We start from the raw sequence: 19,209 nt of genomic DNA, 5'->3' as shown, positions 1-19,209 counted from the left end.
CTGGAGCAGGTTTGCTATCAGGACTTGTGACCCCATGGGGAACCCACACTGAAGCAGTCTGTTCTTGAAGGACTGCACCCCGTGGGAGGGACCCACCAGTTTTTATCTGTCTGTTAGTAAAAGGAGAACAACTGATCCAGGCACATGAATCACACAGCTTTTGGGGGATCTTGTCCCTTAAGGGCCCTGCTTGAAATAAGAACTAGTTAGCAGAGCCACTTTCTCTCAGTAAGGAACACCTTTACAGTGCAGATGTTCATCCTCAGAAAAAAAACCAAACAAAAAAACAACCTCAAAACAACCCACTTGCCAGTAAGATTTTCTACAGGCATCTTCAGCACACCTGAAGGCATAGCTGGGCACATAACATATCTCCATAAGAGCACCCCAACTGGAGAGAGAGGCGCCAGTGCAGCAAATGAAGCAAAAATCCTGAGGAATGGGCGCGGCCAGGGACGGACACACAGAGATAGTGCAAGTTCATAGGGACATCTGAAACAAGTGGCTGGTAGGCACCCAAGGGAAGCACAGGAGGATGCAGTAAGTCTGTGAGCACCCTGAACTTAAGCTGGCTAATCCGTTTTTCAAAGCTACCATAATTTTACCACTACACACAGTATATCACACATGGCTTCACATGTCACTATAGATATTTATAACTTCACAGTGACTTTAAAACATTTGATTTTCCTGCCACAGCTATCTGCCAGTTAACACCTACCATCTTCCTTAATGGATGTCACATAAAGCACAGAAGGTGTTATTCCAGGTTGTCTGGAAATTGTCCTAAGCTTTCTCATTTATTTATGTAAGTATTTGCATAAGTGTAGTGCACGAACATGCAAGAATACAAGAACATCTAGACGCGTGATTCTGTAAATATACAGTCAGCTACAAAGAAATATAAGCGGTATTAAGCCTTACACAAAGCTGAAGGAGACATATCTTTCAGATTAATGTATTGCCTAAATCTAGGATACTACAAATTGGTCAAACACGTCATTAACTTATTTCTAAAACGACATAAATCTACTGTCATCTATCAAAACACTGTGCCCAACCGCAGTTCTTACTAGACAGAGACACCCATGTGTACTACTAGCACTGGAGAGGAGATCCTCAACCAGTGTACAGCTCTGCTTCTGCTCTAGTAAGTTCCACTGAAGGGTAAAATCAAGTCAATTGAATTATAAAAATACACACTTGTCAATAATCCCCTCCCATGCTATATTAAAGCAATTTATTTCAGAGTAGTAATTTTTAAGGAAGGGTAACTGAATTCACGTCTTGACTACTAAGGTGTTTTCTGACTTTGACAACAGCAACCCTGGGTATTGGGAACAGGGCTTAAATATTACAACTTCAAAGTGCTATTTGTCCAGCTATCAGGACAGATTTATTTGATTTTTTAAAAAATTAAATTTGAACTTACTTTGAATCCATTTTTGTCACTTTCTTAGTAAAAAATTCATCTACTCCTTCATCCACTCTCCCCATGAGGCCATTCTGATCCCCTTCTGGAGGCACTCCAGCTGACACCTGACAGAAGAAAAACTCTTCTGGTATATAATAACCTTAGCATATTTGTTTCAGTGATATTAATTAAAAGAGTTAAGACATTATAAAAATTGCATGGGCCAACCAAACCTCAGTGCAGACAATGGAATCACCACTGGAATTCCCCCTTTAGTCAGGCCAGCTGACTCATTACATCAAGCAAAAAGTAACTCAAAACACCAGTGACAAATTGGATACTGCAGTGCATGAGGCCAGGAATCTAATGTCCTGGGCTTGTGAGAACAGAGCATTAGTTCAGTTAGAAAAGGAAAAAAGCAGATAAAGAAATTGGGTGGTGACCTGAAGAGAAAGTATTTTCAACAGCTAGATGTTTCCCTATTAACACATTTTGGATTTTGGATTTAGAGATTTAGAAACAGAGCTCCAGCAGGCTAACAGAGCCTTTTGTAAGACATTCAATCCAGCACTTTCAAAAGCAGAGACTCTAAATACAGAATCAGGTGTTTCACTTCAGGAACTGAGCACAGATTTTCACTGAAAATGGAAAACCTTCTCTCTTTCTTTGGTTTCAATGCCCATGTTTTGAATGTGGGTGACTGGAGGCATCTAAACCAGGCTGACCTAGTAATACCTGCCAACCACAAAGGCCCTGTGAAAATTAGCTGGTGACTCTGCAGCCTCCTGAAGATGAAACATGCCATCTCCTGAGAGGATTTCTCATGTGGTCTGCTCCTGTAACATGGCTTTGATGGGAAAAAGCTCTATTATCAGTAGAGAGACTTCTTTCAATTTAAATGTCACATGGAAACCTTTTAGATGACTAGAGAGGACTCCGCAAGACTCAACCCAGTTGTATTCTTAGTAGTGCTAATGACCAAGAATCAGTCTGCCACAAAATCGCAGCGTTTGTAATTTAAAACAATTTAAATCAAGGAATCTCCTAGTTGCTACCATAACTCAGAATAATCCCATCTTCCCTTTTCAACTGGAATACACACTCTCTTCCATGCATCTAAAAAGAAAAATAAATACTCTTAAAAGCTGCTGTTAACATCAAACCCAGCCTCATTAAGGCAGGACAACAGACTGCATATGAATTAATGCTTTGACACATCCATGAAACTTCTTATTTTCCATGGCTGAACCTTGTTAGAAGCCTATTATTTACTTTGTTATCAAAGATAATAGTTAATATTTTATCAGTACTGCTGTATCAACGTAATACTGATATGAAAAGAGCCCACCTTTGTTGCCAGTCAAATTGCCCATTTTAAAAAAAAACCCAAACAGTTTAAGAAGTACAATGACGTTACAGGCTTCCAACGCTGCCACCTTTGGGGTCTTCTGTAGAGAACTTGTGTAGCTGGAACATCTGACACTCGGCAGCAATGCATATACTAACATCTTAGTTGATCACACTAGTGCCGCTTGTTTCACTGTAAATATTTACCTTTTCAGTCAAAAAATATTTGACACTGACATTTCAACTGAACCATGTCAACCAAAAGTGGCTGACACATATCAACAGAAATGAGAAAAAAATTAATATTGATACTGGAGCCCTCCAGATAGTAGCAACAAACATGTAAGTATCAAAGGCAAGTGCATCTCCTGAAGGGGAAATAATGCAAGAATCCAATGATCTTCAGTAAATGAGAATATCTACCTCAAAAAAGAAAACAGTTTGCACCTGAAAAAGCAGCAAGTTTCTAAAACTGTACTAAAGACATACACAAATGTTGAGGGCCCCATAAGCTCCTCAAGGCACAGGATTTTCTTACAGAAAATTGTAATGTCTTTTAGTGATCAACATTAATGTAAAAGACTGAGCTCTGGTTTATTTTGTGATTTACACTCCTAACACTAAATAGGAAAAAAAAGGTAAGTTTTCATTTGTAAATTTTATTTTTTTAGCCTAAGCTTAAAAGTGAACTTTCTATGTTCCTTCATTAAGGAAAAATCCATCTTGGAAGCAGAAATAAATAAGATGAATCACAACCTCTTTCATACATTAGAGATTCACCTTTTTGCTGTACTAAATCTTCACACATGATGCTTCAAAGAACTCATGAGTTTAAGATCTCACAAAAATCTAAATGATACACAGCTGTTTCATTGTATTTCTTCAAAGCTACTTGGGGGTGGGGCAGGTTTTCTTTTTGTCTCACTCTTTTTTTTCCTCTCTGAACACTCATTTCAGTAAAAACTCTGACAAAACAATAAATCTTTCTTTTGCCTGCCCACCCACCCACCCCAAGTTAAAAGTTTACATTTCTCCCTTTTTTACTCCATTCTTCCTTTTTCTTAAATTTTTTAGCTTACAGAAGCCAGATCTGTTTTCCAGCAAAACCAGAGAACTACAGTTATGATCATCTGAGACTTCTTAAATTACTAAATGGAAATAACAGGAACAGCAAGCAACCCAATAGACCTCCTTTAAGTGGTAGAAAAGGTAAAAATTTTGCCTCTTGTATTTTAAGTGCTTTTTCTAACCACTGCTTTCTGTATTCTCAATGTGGCAAAATCATCAGCAAATCAATTCTGCAAATAATGCCACAGTCCACTCATGACTCTGGCCTTCAAAATTTGTCTCATTTTTGAAAGCATCAAAGCAAACATCTTTCAAAAATTTATGATGAGGTGAGAACCAGTAAGGAATTAAACGGCCCATAAAAACAAGACAGTGACAAATGAGTTTAAGTAAAAAAGTTCCTTTCTTTTTCTGCAATTAAATAAACCCCTAATTTCCTAATTAATTCAATATGGATGAGCATTCCCACAACAGCGTGCTATCACAGGAAGTAACACTTCTCTTCCACAAGAAACAAGCTTTTTGTTTCTGTTGAGCAAGGTATTGCATGTCCTAGTTCCATGCCTGGTAGTGAAGCACTTGCCCTCCTGTGCCCCCCACTCCTTCCACACCCCTGTGCAGGTGGCACAGAATGTGCTGAGTGAGTTTGGAAGAGAGGCAAGTTTAGTAACTGGGAAAACATGTGCATTCTGCAGAACTGGAGCTGAAAGAAGTAAACACAGATGTGTTTTCACTACAGTGTGGAGACCAGTCCGTCCTTCTGCTACCTCTACCCTTCTCTGTAAAGTGCAAGGGAATAGAAACTTGGCTTGAATATCCCCTCTGCTTGAAGGTTTCTTCATTTCCAAGAGGTGTAAAAAGCACTCTACTGCCTGATATGATCTTTCTCAGCATTAGGGAAATTTTCAAGGGTCCTCTCCACCGACAATTCTCAGGGAGCAGAAGAGGCCACAGGTGTTCATTACTAGGCAGTATAACCCAGAGAAGCAATGGCTGCCCCTTGATAAGGGTTACTTATCATATCAGCTGTGCTCTGTTACCATGAGATAGGTCTGTAACTCATCCAAATCTGTCCTTACATACCCCGAAGACATACCATCACAGAAATAAATCTTTATTGATGTGGTATGCCAAGGAAATGGAACTGTGGGAACTCCACACACATATACTTGGGTTCACACCAATGTCTTTCGCAGACAGACAGTGCTCTTCTGTTTTGCTTTTCTAAGGCAGGCTCCAGCATGAAAAGCAGATCTGTGACTATGCAGATTTGCTGGCCTGAACACTATCTTTAGTTAAGGAGCTGTGGGAAGCTGGGTGTCACAGAGTAGCTCCTCTGAGAGCTGATAGAAATAAGAATTCATGCCAAGTTACCACATCTTAATGCAGGCAGAAAAAAGGATTAAGACTTAACAAACCCTTGCAATATAACTGAAAAGCGTCATGATATTTTTCCACGTTTCCTGTGAAAGCTCCAAGTACCTCCAGAAACTGCTTCCATGAAAAAACAAAAGCAAATTTAAAAAGCATAAAACATATCCTGGTTTTAGGCTGTGTCAAACAAGACAAAAAGCTTGTAATAGGGACTGCACGCTGAAAGACATGAATACCAGAAGAAAAATCAAGTAGTTGCTTATGGCTTTTAAAACTTTTAACAGTTGTCCTCATTACGTTGCAAGACCTGACTCACAGCAAAAAGCAATCAACAGATGACATCGCCAGCAATATTTTAATGTTGACTCACTGCTGCTTGGCTGGGCTGCTGCTTTTTATTCCTTTTGGGCCTTAATTTTGTAAAGTGTTCCAGTTTTCTCCCTTCTTCTGATGGCAGCTCTGAAATGAATCCAGAAGTTCGTTTGTCTGGCCTGCTGGAAGGAAATGGTGGGTCTTCTATATGGATAGGTACTTCTTCCAGTGCTTTATCTAGATCAAATTCCATTTCTAAGAGAAATCAAAACTTTCTAATTAGACTTAACATGCTATTTAAAACAAAAGACAATGCCATTCCTCTCTTTTGTGGTAAATAATTTTAAACACATTTAGAGAACTCAGCTGCAACACGTTTGAGAGCAGAGCACTGTAAGCAAATATTTACCACCAAACACATCAGCAGAGTCACAAGACAAAGCAACCAGTGTGGGCCTCGAATGCAATCCAGAGGAAGGGAGAGTCACCTGTGCTTTTCAATCAAGAATTATCTAGAAGGATCTCAGGCCAGCAAAGAAGCAAAAAGGTTTTAAAAAATTCTCACTTACCGAAAGCTCTGGACACAGGCCGGAGCATTCTACTGTGGATGCTTTTCCTTTTTGATTTAGGAGTCATCTATCAACATAAAACAAAAATTACTTGAGCAGACAGAAGAAATGACAAAGAACACCTTTTCCTTTCTAACGAACAAATCAGTTCTTCAAGCCTGTGTATCACTTTGAGATCTGATTGGGTTTAACACCAGGAGGGAATGGGGCTTTTCCTTCCCATCTCAAACATTCAGAACGTTTTCTAAATTGACATTTTGTTCAACTGATTTTGAACAGAACCAGGAAGGTAGTTAAGGTAGTTTATTCCTCCCATTAAAACCATAGGCTGTACACAGGATGATTATCTGAACTGTCCAAGCATTAACTCATTGATCCCCAACTGTAAAACAAGGGAACTATTAAAACCTCACTTCTGCATCTGAGATCACGAGGCACAGAAAATTTAATTACTGCATCCAGTACTGCACAGTAAATGATAATACCAGGGATAGTCTCCCCCTTGTTTTGGCTTTTATTTTTGATACAAAATACACTTCCTCCATTCATTTGTAGTGACATGCTACTGGGAACGGTTAAAATTCAGGTATCTATGTCTTTGCATACCACAACATAGCTCACCAAGCTTCCCTAGGAAAATGAAGTCTCAGAGCACACAGCCCTTCTTCAAAAAGCAAAAATACCGTGTCAGTGCTAGCAATAACTTCAGCAAACACATGACTTCCCTGGATGTTAGAAACACTAAGAATAGGTGGAAAGTTACCTTGGAATACATTCATTGTAGTTCCTGAAAATTATGTCCTATTATTCTTCTCATCTTCACATTCCCAGAGAAGAGGAGTATGTTGCCCATAAGAGCACAAGTACCCAGAGCGCTGAGTTTGGTTTTTTTGGAAGAAATTTGCCCTTATTTTCTTGCCTGAACCCCTCTGAAAGTTTGCATGGCAAGAAAGACAGTTTTGCTATAGGAAATGCATTTGTCACCAACTCTGAACCCCTTAACATAGTGCAGCATTGTAAGACTTTTAAACAAAAAGTTGATCTGCAGGTTTTCGAAAGTTAAATTAAAATTACTCTGTTTCTGCAAAGATGGGCTCCTTTTGAGGTTGAGTTGTACATGCTGGCTTTGGTGACATACTTTGATGTCCTTGCTAGTCTTGAAGCCTAGTGGCTTCAAATCTGGAGTGTCAGTCAGGAAGCTGCTACAGCTCACAACTCATTAACAGAATTTTAAATCAAGTTTAGTAGTATCAATTTTATATGAGCCAGAAGAGACATAGTTGGCATTGACATTTCAGACAAATCATTATTTAAGGTAAACATTTGTTAGTTTTTATGTATGGAAAGTTCAGTGCACAGACTTACACGTACTGTATTCATATTCCCATCAAAGTAGTCAGGAGGATTATTATACCACTATTCACATGCTCAGGGTTATGACAGATTTTCATAACAGGAAAGTTATTATCTATCATCTTCTCAAGACCAGAAAAAGACTTGCAGACTATAGAGTGGGCAGTGATAGTACTGTCTGGGCAACAAAGCTGGTTTTATTGCCATGCATATCACTGGGAAAAAAAAGATACCTTCAGTTGTTGCAGGTTTCCACTTCTACATTTGATAAGCATCAGTAAATAATACAATAGTTTCAAGACCAGCCAGGAAATAGCTTGCCACCTGAGCAGACTTACCCTGAAACTAATGAGCAGGCAAAATGTTACTGCATCAAAAGGTCACACATTACTTTCAGAGTTACCAATACATCAAGAGCAATGGGTTCCTTGGCAAGTGGCCCAAGAGGTGTTGAACTTTTTCATATGAAATTGCAGTGGATTGTGCAAGGGGTAGGGCTGCTGGGAAGCCTCTGAACTGCACACCCAAGCCTGAAACAACCAAAGGCATCCACACCTCACCTATGGAACTGTTGAAGCAGCTCAGCATTTGTGGGACAGCAGTTAGGAGTCTCTATCAGTAGTCCCCTGGTTTTATTTCCAGCCATAGCCCAATTCTTTTGTTAATGTACATTTGCATACATTTTGGTCTGCTTGCCACGTTTTTTTGGTGATGTGACTGGAAATGACATCTAGTAGGATAATACAGCAACTCATGCGCTAAAGAAGATCAGAAAGTAGGACAGAAAACAAGGCTGATGGGAGACTCTGATCGCTCAGTAACTTCACAGCCAGTGTTCAGAGTGCTCCTGGATGAACGAAAGACAAGCTGAGAGCTGCATTGGCCCAAGGCACCAATGCAAAACAGCACGGGGCAAGTTTTGAGGTTCCTATGCAGGGATTTAAATGTTCCAAGACATCCCCGACAGCCAGGAATAGAACAATTTCATCTTCCATCCCAGACAAGAAAATGCCCCCAGATGACGCTGCAGAGCTTGTGCTGATAACCATAAGCCAGTCTCTGGATCATTGCTATAACTTACTGTCAGCTTGGCATGATCCAGCTTTGTTGCTGGGGAAAAAGGCTGAGGGATAGAGATGACTCTTATTTGCTCTAACAGCATGAGTAACAGCTATACATACACTTCTATTTGAAAACCTTCTGTTTTCTAGCCTGTTTAGGAAGTGCACAGGTGAAAGGCTTCTTGCCAAGTGAACTTTCTAGATCACACACAGAGCAAAATGGGTCAAAGCATTAATTTAAATAGGCCAATGTGCTCTTTTTACAAAATATTAGACTTAATCTCAGCTTAGTATCTTAGCCACTGTGCAGTACGCTACAGCCGCAGAGCACATGTCACTACCAGAGGAGGTATCTGAATTCCTAGGGAAAGATCTTTGCCTCTCCCCAGCCTGAACCCCATTTCCCACAGTTCATGGAAGCAGTTTGGGTTTGGCAGACGCACACCTTCTGCCTTCCCACCACCTCTGGCCACACGAGCACAATGTGGCTCTCCTGCCTTACGACGCACTCGTGGCCTTTACAGGGGAATGGCTGTTAGGGTGAACCTCCTCTCCTTCCACATCTTCCAGGGACTTTATATTCTAGCAGCCCATCTCCTGAAATTCTTCCTTGTTTTGCCTACTTTTCTATGAGTACACTGTAGGCTGTCTGGCAGAACAGACAAAAAGATTAACTGCATCTCTGGGTCCTGGGAAACCTCTTGGAAGTCCGCATGCACCTATGCCACTGACCTCTCTGAAGATGGCTCCATGAAGGTACTCCTCTGCCAGCAAATCACCACCACACTCCCAAATAAGGGCTTATTTAGAGTCAGTCACTCTTATGTGTCCAAGCTAACTTTAAACTCCCAGGATCTCTTCCCATGATCACTGTTCCAGATTCCTCCCTTCTGACTGACTTCCTCACAAAACTATCTGAGCTCTCTTGAGTTTTCTTAAATTACCAACTGTGGAAGAACACTAGTATCTTGGGAATTAAAACCAACTAAAATCACTTAGTTTTGAGTACTAGAAAACAATGTGCTTTTAGCAACAGGGTCTTTATACTCTAAATTCCTTGATTATACAGATAATTGAAATTACTCTCAGTGCTGAGGAAGATGCTCATTTCCATGGTTTTCTCCTACTCCCAAGTAATTTATATTCAATCCTATTAGATACAGAGATGCTCTGTGACCCTCCTGACACTTCCCTTTCAAAAAATTTCAAACAAACTAATGAAGAACTCCCCCTCCCTCCTGAAATTCAGCTCCCCAACCAATCTCCCTTCAATCCTCCTTCCTGCAAAACAGGAGTTTTCAGCTTCAGGAATACATTGTATTCAGCACAGACAGCACAGAAAGGTGAGAACAGCAGGCAAAAGCTCCGGGTGATTCAACTAGACACAGAAAACAAACTGACCAAACTGTGATAACCCCTGACATCTCTTTCACCCTAGTGGCAAGAAAGTGCTAGTTGATGCCCATTTTTAAGCCATTCTTTAATTAAGCTGGATGACGCTTGAATATAAAACCAAATCAATAGATGTTCTTTCTGTTTGTGCTTATACCTCCAACATAAGCACTCTGCTTTGATTTGGTCTTAAAGCCAAGGGGTGCTTTAAATTCAGATGCTAACGCTAGGTGAACCTTTTTGTAAAATCCAATCTCATCCCTGAACCGCTGCCTATTTCATTTGTAGGTGCAGATGGATGGCACTACAGTCTCCCAGGAGATTCACAAGGCAGTACAGAGGCAAATGGAGCACAAAAACGTAAACACATAGGCCAGAAACAGCAGAGCTAAAAAAATACTTACACTTGTACAGCAGAGAGTCTCCATGCAGCAAAAAAGAAAGAAAAAAGAATATGAATGGGGAAGACAAAGCAATAGCAGTTCTCAGGAAAGGAGGCAAAACCAGAAGTCACCAAAATAAAGAAAACTAAAGCCAAAACACTTAGAAGTCTTAGCAGGAAAGGTAACATGCAAGAATGAAGTAAAAATCCCTTGCCATTTAGAGGTGCTATAGACTTTGTGTTTCAAGAGGATAACCAGAGAAGTATGTGATCTCTCTTGGGACAAGTTCAGGTTTTCAGATGTTTGTTTCCAATATATGACGCTCACCAATGGTGCCAACCTGCCATCTATTATCCCGATGTACTGTGTTTTTTCATTTTGCTGGCATCACTAGGGAGAAAAACCTGTAATTCTGTTATTTTCTACTCTGAAGGAAGGTTCTGAATTAAAAGTCAGCAGGTTGTTGTAGAAAGTAGGAGAGCAAGGAAAACAAAACATAGCTTCTCTTAAAGAATGAAAAGGAATATGTCTGCTCTCCTGAGGTTTAAATAAACCTAATCCAAAGCAACAGTACTTCTCCTTTCCATAAGGAGGTTTAGAGGCATAGGCTTCCAAGCGCTTTTGTCACATTAGAAGAATGCTATTCCATTAATAAAGTACAACCTTTCCTTCCCCTTTCAAAAAATTAAAAGAAAAAAGGAAGCAGCACAGCCATCATACGAAATGAAACAATGCCATATCCCATCTCTTGTGTGGCACATGACCAATCACGCTCTTCCTTAATTTAGAGTAAGAAAACACAGTTGTTAGAAGTGCAGTTTTGTCTTCAAGTTGAGCGGGAACTGCTGCTATAACAACACTGCAGGTATTAGCAGAGCATTTATGGCAAAAGTCAGTAGTCATCGTCTGGATTAATCTTCTTGGCAAGAAAGTGATACATTTTAAATGGATATTGCACTGGCATTTAATTATCAGCAGTGGAAACAGTCTGCACATAACATGAAGTTCATAATTTAATTGTTGAAGGGATATTAAGGTCAGTTTTTCAATGCTTCAATGTTTCAACAATAATGATCTACTTGTCATGGTTCATACTTCTAAGCTTAACTGTAGCTAAAAGATTTAAAGACACGATGGGCTGTCTTTGAATAGCAAGAAACAGTGTTCTTGCACACAGCTCCACTCCTTTATTTTCTAACTGTCCTCAGGGAGTTTGTTTGTTTGTTTTGTGGGGCTTTTTTAAAATTTTATTTTCTTTTACCTTCAGAAACTTTGGCTTTATGCAGGAGTTCTCAGCTCACAGCGATTCAGGCAAACTGCCTCATTACGCTCATTTTTGTATGCCATCCATACACACATACACTCTTACTCCATTTCCCTGTCAGAACCCATGTTCTCTCTTTCTTTGCCCATCTTCTATACTACCATTCACTAGGGCTGCTCTGAGATTGCTGGAGACACTGCAGAATACATTGAGAAGTATCTCAAAAACTGAAACCATCTTAAAAATAAATCTCCAGGACACTTCAAAAATAAATCTGCAACATGTTTTCTCTTTCAGACAGCACGGCATCCGTGGTAGTACTCCAGTGTGTTCTGAGTATTTAATGCATAGGCAGGAAAGTTATTTATATTATAAAGCAGCTGGAAATGTGATTAGGACCGAAGTGCAAAGCAATACATATATGAGAGGAAGCAATCCCATGATCTGGGGGAGTTTACAGTCCACTGTCCTGACCCAGCAAGGGCTTATGGAAACTCCTATCTTCCACACTTCCGTGATCTCATGTAAGTGAGTGTGACTACTGAGCTACTTAGAAGTTACAAGGTGCTAAACAGTTTGTGGGTGAGAAGTAAGGAGGGGGATGGAGGAGAGGGAGACACACAGCAGGCAACAGGTTAGACAAGGAAGCACCATTAAGCAAAGCAAAGACTAAGGGACTTGCCTCAAGTCACTAAGTCATCTGGCTTCTCTGCAGGGAACCTAATGCCATCTTCAGACTCCTGAAGTACTACAGACTGCAAGGCCACCATTCCCTTCATTTGCTCTCAGCATAATTGCAAAATAAAGTGTTCTGCCTCCCAGAGTACATGGGCCACTGCTAAAGACAAAATGCCAACTCACAACCAAAAATCCCAACCAAATTCAACACAAACAAAACTAGAAATTGGATTGGGAATCATAGCAATGTGCTAACTGGGAATCAGTTTCAGTAAAAACACTTTCTTCTGGAACATTGTAAACCAGTGATAAATTGTTTCAGCTATATGTATTTTGTGGGGTATTGTCTTTTTAAGAAAGAAGCATGAGAAAATAAGGCATTTTATCTCAAGTTCTGCTGTTTTCTTTTGCTGTAAGGAATCCTGACCTGTAAAGCTGCCATGACACCAGTTCATTCAATCGGCATTTTCCACACTTCTAGTCTCCTAACTAATCTTCAGGTATTCTTTATAAAGCAGAGCAGTAAATTGACCAACTTTGGGTTTTTTTGCATATGAATCTTTGGACACACAAATGTCTCACCATCTGTATAGAAAGCCTCAGAAACTAGAAAGTTGCTATTGCTTACCTCAACTGCTGAAGATTTTACAACATGATTTCCAGGGATTTCCTGGTTGGCAGAAATGTAGTTATGTACTTCACACTAGCAGTGAGGGTAACCTGAATCACTGTCCTTAGAATCTCCCCCTCGAGTGCCATTGTCCTTGGAAAGTTAAATGTAATGCTAAAATCCATGACAGCTAATAGAGTATTTTACAGTAGACAGGAGAGCAAAGCCACTAACACATCATTTAGAAACCAAGGCCAAGCTGCAATAGGCTAGTGTTTGTTGATACAGCTGTCCTGAATGTAACAGCTGTGCATTTTTACACCATCAGAGGATCTAGTCCTGACCTCATATTTCAGAGTTCTGTCCTCTATATAGAAATACTGTATAAAATAATAGATATTGTAAATAAATACGGCATACAAATAATCCATACGTTAATTTAAGAAGTATATTTGTTTATTTCCTTCCCCTTCCTCAAGAGCTGAAATTCTAGAGGATGAGCCGTGGGTCAGGATTAATTCAATTAGTCTCATCTAAACCAGCCTGACCTTTAGAATTACTTTGTACAGAAACATTTTCTGAAAGAAACAGAATCGCACTGCAGTAAAATAAGCTCAATAAATTTGCCCTTGAGCTCGTTTCATTTTACTAGCCAAGAAATCTTTGCTTTTCTACTTCCTGAGATGTGGCTCATGTACTCTGTGATATTTCACTAAGTATTTCAATATATTCTTTTAATTAATAATTATGCACTTGCATCTTTCAAGTCATGTAAAATTCCTGCTAATAAATATTCCTGCATATAAATATCCAAAGCTTTTATTATGAAGAGTAAAAAAAAAACACATGCATGAATTAAACTGAACAGTTCCTAAAATTATTACACTAAATCTTTTATTTCATGTTCTGAATGAGTATCCTGCAAGGAATTCTTGCCTGCAACTACCACCTGCAAGAGAAAAAGCAATTCTCCGTATCATCAGTTCTGTTTTCTACTTGCTCATGAAGAGGCTAGCAGCATCTTCTACAGCAGCTGGGCTTCAAGATGAACAAAGAGGATGGTTCCAACTAATTTATTTTAGTTTTTCACTAGAACGGAGAGCTGCTGCAGGTCAAATGGCATAAACTATCTCCTTAAGCCACCACAACCTGCTTGCTTGTGGTTGTTCATTACCTTCAGCTGGCAAATGTGGATGCAAAAATTACTTAGTGCGTGACCTAAACTTCCATACTATAGGAATAAGAATCTCTTAAAATCAGCAAATATGGAGGGATGGACATCCATTAAAGAATTGCCCAAGAATATCTGAAAAGACAGCTGCTACATGTTTCAGGTGTCCTGGGCAATAACATCATTAAAGCAAGTTTGAGGCAAGGTACTCCTAAATGGAAGTGTTCAAAGTCAGGTTGGACGGGGCTTTGAGCAACCTGATCTAGTGAAAGATGTCCCTGCCCATGGCAGGAGGGTTGGACTACATGATCTTTAAAAGGTCCCTTCCAACCCAAACCATTCTATGATTTTATGAATGGGAACTGTTTTGACTACTGCCTGCCCTACAGCTTCCCAGAACGGAGAACTAACACTTCTGCATCTCTCCTTCTTTCCGACAACCTGAAGTGAACAGCTACAGAAAGGATAAGCAGTCACCCAGGCAAAAACCACCAGTCATCTTCCCACCATCGTTAGATCCTTCGGGGGCTGATGATGCATTGCTTGCACAGAAGCAGTGACATTTCAAAGGAGAAATGCTGCAAGGAGACTCATCACAGTGAATCAGATAAGGTTTACCCTGGACGGCGAAGTGGACTAGTAGCCTCCCTGCTCAGAATTATGATGGGAAGGTTTACCCTTGACAACCCAGGCATACTTGAACTGCTGCTCTTTTCTCATTCAAGTTTGTTTCAGACATCTTTCCAGTATACACAGTAAATCTTTATACCCCTCAAACACTTCGAGATATACTTTGTGAACTTAAACATTAAAAAAACCCAAACCTAACCTTCTGAATTTTAAGTCCTGTCAGAAACTACTATAACAAGATATTTCCTTATTAAAACAGGAGATATCTTGATAGGCAACTAGCAAATACTCTAAGACCCTGTATGGGAAACAGAAGTACTTGAGCAGAGTATATTAGTTTCTTCTTTAAAACAAACTGACAGAAAGGGTCAGTCATAACTATCCAAGAGAGGATGTCAAAACTCAAAGGCTGGTCTATGGAGTGCCAGCACCTAAGCATGATAACACGATTTAGATAATGCTACTTGGTCCAACAGTCATGGGGCAGCATACGAGCCTAGGAAGGACAGATACACCATGAAAGAAGAGGAAGATGTCTACCCTGCAAAGCAGGACTGCTCACACGCAAGAGTGTAATTAAGTGCTGGCTGGCAACAAGGCACTGGATTCTGCAATTTCTCAGACAGTATGGACACAAACTTGAGTATCTAAGTACCATGGCATTGGAAATGACCGACAGCTAAAATGCACAAGATAAAAAGAGTTTCTGATCAGCTTTGAGTGGAACTACCCTGGCTTTTCAATTGCTTTGCCTTTCTATCCTGCTCATTCCTTTTAGTTTTCTTTAACATCTTATTTTTCTTCTCCAGTTTAAGTGCTTTTGGTTTCAAATCAGTATTCCAATCCTGTCATACTGACCTCAGAAATGCACAGGAATTTGATCTTTACTCACATGAAGTAAGACCTTACTGCAGACATACACCCACCGCTTTGCAAGGAGGATTTTGACGACCTGGATGATGTCAGAAGAAAGAATCTATTTACCTCTAAGTTCTCCTCTAGTCTGACAGAGAGATGTTTTGAGAGGAAGCCTGATAAACTTATGAATAGGATTGTGTGATGCAGTTGTCAGTGATAGCAGGGATAAGATTTGATGACTCAGAAGCTAATAGCCCTTTGGCACTATGTACTCTTGATTTTATTTATTTATTTTAAAGTTCCTATTCCAGTAACCCCAGCTCATCCTAACACCCTTTTCCTTGACAAAATACAGCAAAATATAATGGTACTCTATAACCACCTGCCCTAACACATACTTCCTCTCGGCTCTTCTTGTGAGCAACTATTCTTTATCCCTGCAATATGGGATATCAATTTTGCAGAGCCTCCTGTTCTTCTGGGTGAAGCAAGAGCCATGAAGCACTCTTAGCGAGGCAGACTCATGGATGTGCTATTTTCCATAGGTTCTCCACATTCCACAGTAAACAAGGCTCCCCTATACAACACAGATATAAATAACTCGTGCCAAGTTATTTGAGAAGCTGAAAGAATCAAAAAGCAGAAGAAAGGACCATGCAACCTCTACAGAAAATTCCTCAACCACTTGAGAGGGTCAGCTTGCCAGATATTAATTGAATCAAGAAGCATTATGGCTGGAGACAGATGTGTGCTACAAAAAAAGCACTATTAGAGGTTATTCTCATGGTGTTTGCTGTTGTCTCTCTGCCAATGGTTACAGAGTCTAGATTTTGGCAAGAACTCCTCCAAAGGAGCTCTTGCTAATCTGCCATGGGAAATAACGAGCAGGCGCTTATAAACAGAGGCTGTGGAGAGATGAATTCTGTATCTATCTGTGCTGAACATCAACTGACTCCACATCTCTGCTGGCAAAAGGGATCACACAAGTGCCCTCTGATCCAACCCATGCAAAGGGGCTTTGTTCTCATAACCTGTTAACTTTACCTAAAGAGGGAAGTGAGCGCTTGGGTGATCCCTGCTGCTGGCTGTATGGGTGTGCACTGGTAGGGATAGTCACCTCTCTCACCAAGCGGTGGATGGGTGTCCACCAGCTGGCTACAGCCCAAAACAGCTCTTTGGTGCCTGCTGAGATGACTCCGCCTGCAGCCTAGGCATTCAAATTCTTGCTAGCAGAGCTGCAAATGGTGGGCCTGAGCAACCCGGGCTGACACTAGCTACAGACTGCATAGCTACATGTTCAAGACCTTTCTGTTTGCCACAGACTAACTTCTTAGTGGTAAACTCCCTCTTAAAACCACTGCAGGGAAGTTAAACTCTCAAGAGCAGTGTTTCAGCGAGTGCTTTGTTACTGAACTCTCCTGGAAAGTGTGGCTTTTTTCATGACAGGTGAAATAAAACAATGGAAACTTAGCATTAGTAAGACAACTACTGTAACAAAGGATGTAACTACGCACCCTCCCCTCCACCCCCAATACAAATCTGGGTCTGCTAAGGCAAAACAAAGCATCAGTATTATTGGAAGACAAACTCCTGATGCAGAAGTGCCACTGTGCAAACAGAAAACCCAGCAGCTGCACTTCACAATTCTCATTTTAACCTAAGCAGAAAACAGTCTCCAATTTTACACTATTTTTATTTTGTTGACCAAGCATGCAGTGCTGTTACTAGAAGCAGTTTATCATACTTCATATTGTGCCAATAATGCACCCTACATTATGAGGAACAGCTTTGAACTCTGACTAAGAAGTCTCAGTTGGTTTAAGAAAAACATACTATGTATTAATTATCCATCACCTCCTTCCACTCGGAGACCAAGAAAAAGACATTGAAAGCCAGGTTTCTTATAAAGTGTTTCAGCTGAGAACATGTAACCCCCCATGAGCCTGAAAGAGACTGTAGTCTGTAGTCTATACACGAAACAGGCATTGAATAAACACAGGTAAGGACCTCTAAGGGCAGTGAGGATGCTGCAAAGCTATATATAAAGGAACCCAGGAAAAGATAGGTAACATATTCACAATTAAAATTAATGTAATCATAATACTAATGGTGAGGGTAACATATAAACACACAACTTGCAAATAAACAAGATATTCACGGGTTCTGCAAAATTATAACACCAGCTCCCTTTGTCTCTTACTTTCTCAGCCATAGCACTGCATGTGCAGGGGAAGGCTTAGGGAGCACGCTGGCACTGTGCTGTGCCCCTCCTCATAATGTTTTCATAAACTGTCCTAGTTTGAGGTGAGTGAGAAATATTACTGGACTCCCACTGAAGTAGATTTGCTCGCATGCCTTTTCAGAAGCCAAGAATACTCTCACATACCGTGATGCCAGTTCCTAGCTTCCCACAGTGCTGTATTTACTATACATCAAAGGCCCATTTCTGCTAATGCATACAAGAGAGAAACTCAAAGTGTCACAATCAATTTAATCCAGCATTTATCCAGGCTGCTGCCTTTGCCCTCATCCCTGCCTGCTTGTTCCTGCCGCTCAGGATTTGTTTTGTGAACTCAACCAGAGGACTAGTCAAGTCTGTAAACTAACCTGGGAATGAAATGGTCTGTAAAAAGCTTAATTTTCAGGTGAACCAATTCCCACACTCAGTTTGTAGCAAGTCTGTGTGAACACCACGACAAGTGTGAGGGTGTGGGCAGGAAAGAGCAAGCTGTGTACAGGGAAAAGTTGAGATGCTCTTTTCAGCAAGAACAATGATTTTTGCTGGATTAAACCAGTCTCAGAGCTAGAGCTTTATTTAGAGCACAGGAGAACATACAGAGTCCAACAGCAACTGGGATTTCATTGCAGTAGGTGTTCAGTCTTTCATTGAAAAAGCTGACTATCCATGCCTGAGACAATTCTGCTGTGAGTAAATAGAGAGCAACAAGAATCAGATGTGGTAATACATCAGAGCATACCAGAGAATCTATTTTTCTTCCTACAGTATCACTGAATGTACAGGAGTCTGTACCACAATTTTCTGTTTCCTCTAGTGAAAACAACTGAAGGGGTTTCTGTTGTTTTAATTCCAATTTGTTTTGGATGAGGGGGTGGGGAGAGAAAAGCTTTCAGGTGGTGCTTTATGAGTTTTCTTTTTTTAAAAAATAAATTTAATTCTGGTGTGGTAGGTGCAATTTCTCCCTTTTCTCTAAAGACACTGATGTACATACACTCCTTGTCTTTCAGAATCCACGGGTTCGTAAGTCTTCACATGCATACTGGACTAATCTGCTAAATCTTTGACAATGCCTAGGTAGTACCTTCCCAGGAAAAAACATACACCACAAATCTACAAGTGTTCTGCTACTTCTGCCTATTTTCTTCCCTACTGTACAGATAAAATCTATTGTTCAACAAAGGCTAAAACACTAATATATTGCTCATGGGTTGTTTTGGTTCTTTGTTGGTTTTCGGTTTCCCTTTTTTTGTTGTTGTTTGTATGTTTTTTTTTTCTTTTTTGTTTGTTTGTTTGTTTTTTTAATTTTCTCCCTTAAAGTCATAGAACCATCTCTATAGTTAAATTAGAAATAGATGAGAAATAGCTGAGATTCAGTATTCAGCACAGGCAGTCCTTTTCTGTAAGCTACAAGCATTTTTGCAAGCACATATTTTATCATCCAAGCATTTCAGTGAAATGCCTTAAAGAAGATTTATAAGCAAACTTA

General features: G+C 40.1%; 1 protein-coding gene across 6 annotated transcripts in view; it reads right to left on the bottom strand.

Annotated features, from left to right (window-relative positions):
- Window positions 1-19,209, bottom strand: part of CARMIL1 (capping protein regulator and myosin 1 linker 1) — a 194,543-nt gene that overhangs the window by 19,126 nt on the left and 156,208 nt on the right. For 4 of the 6 annotated variants that reach the window (XM_074899339.1, XM_074899338.1, XM_074899334.1 and 1 more), the window contains exons 30-33: window positions 10,295-10,312; window positions 6,085-6,151; window positions 5,574-5,770; window positions 1,433-1,539 (exon numbers count right to left, since the gene is read on the bottom strand). In XM_074899339.1, coding sequence (XP_074755440.1) covers window positions 1,433-1,539; window positions 5,574-5,770; window positions 6,085-6,151; window positions 10,295-10,312 — 389 coding nt within the window. The remainder of the gene's footprint in view (window positions 1-1,432; window positions 1,540-5,573; window positions 5,771-6,084; window positions 6,152-10,294; window positions 10,313-19,209) is intronic. The other 2 variants (XM_074899335.1, XM_074899337.1) reach the window with 1 other exon arrangement.

The sequence above is a fragment of the Athene noctua genome, chromosome 2 (assembly GCF_965140245.1).
Source record: "Athene noctua chromosome 2, bAthNoc1.hap1.1, whole genome shotgun sequence".
Taxonomy (NCBI): Eukaryota; Metazoa; Chordata; class Aves; order Strigiformes; family Strigidae; genus Athene; species Athene noctua.
Note: the sequence above shows the minus strand (reverse complement) of the source record. Positions and strands in the feature narration are given on the sequence as shown.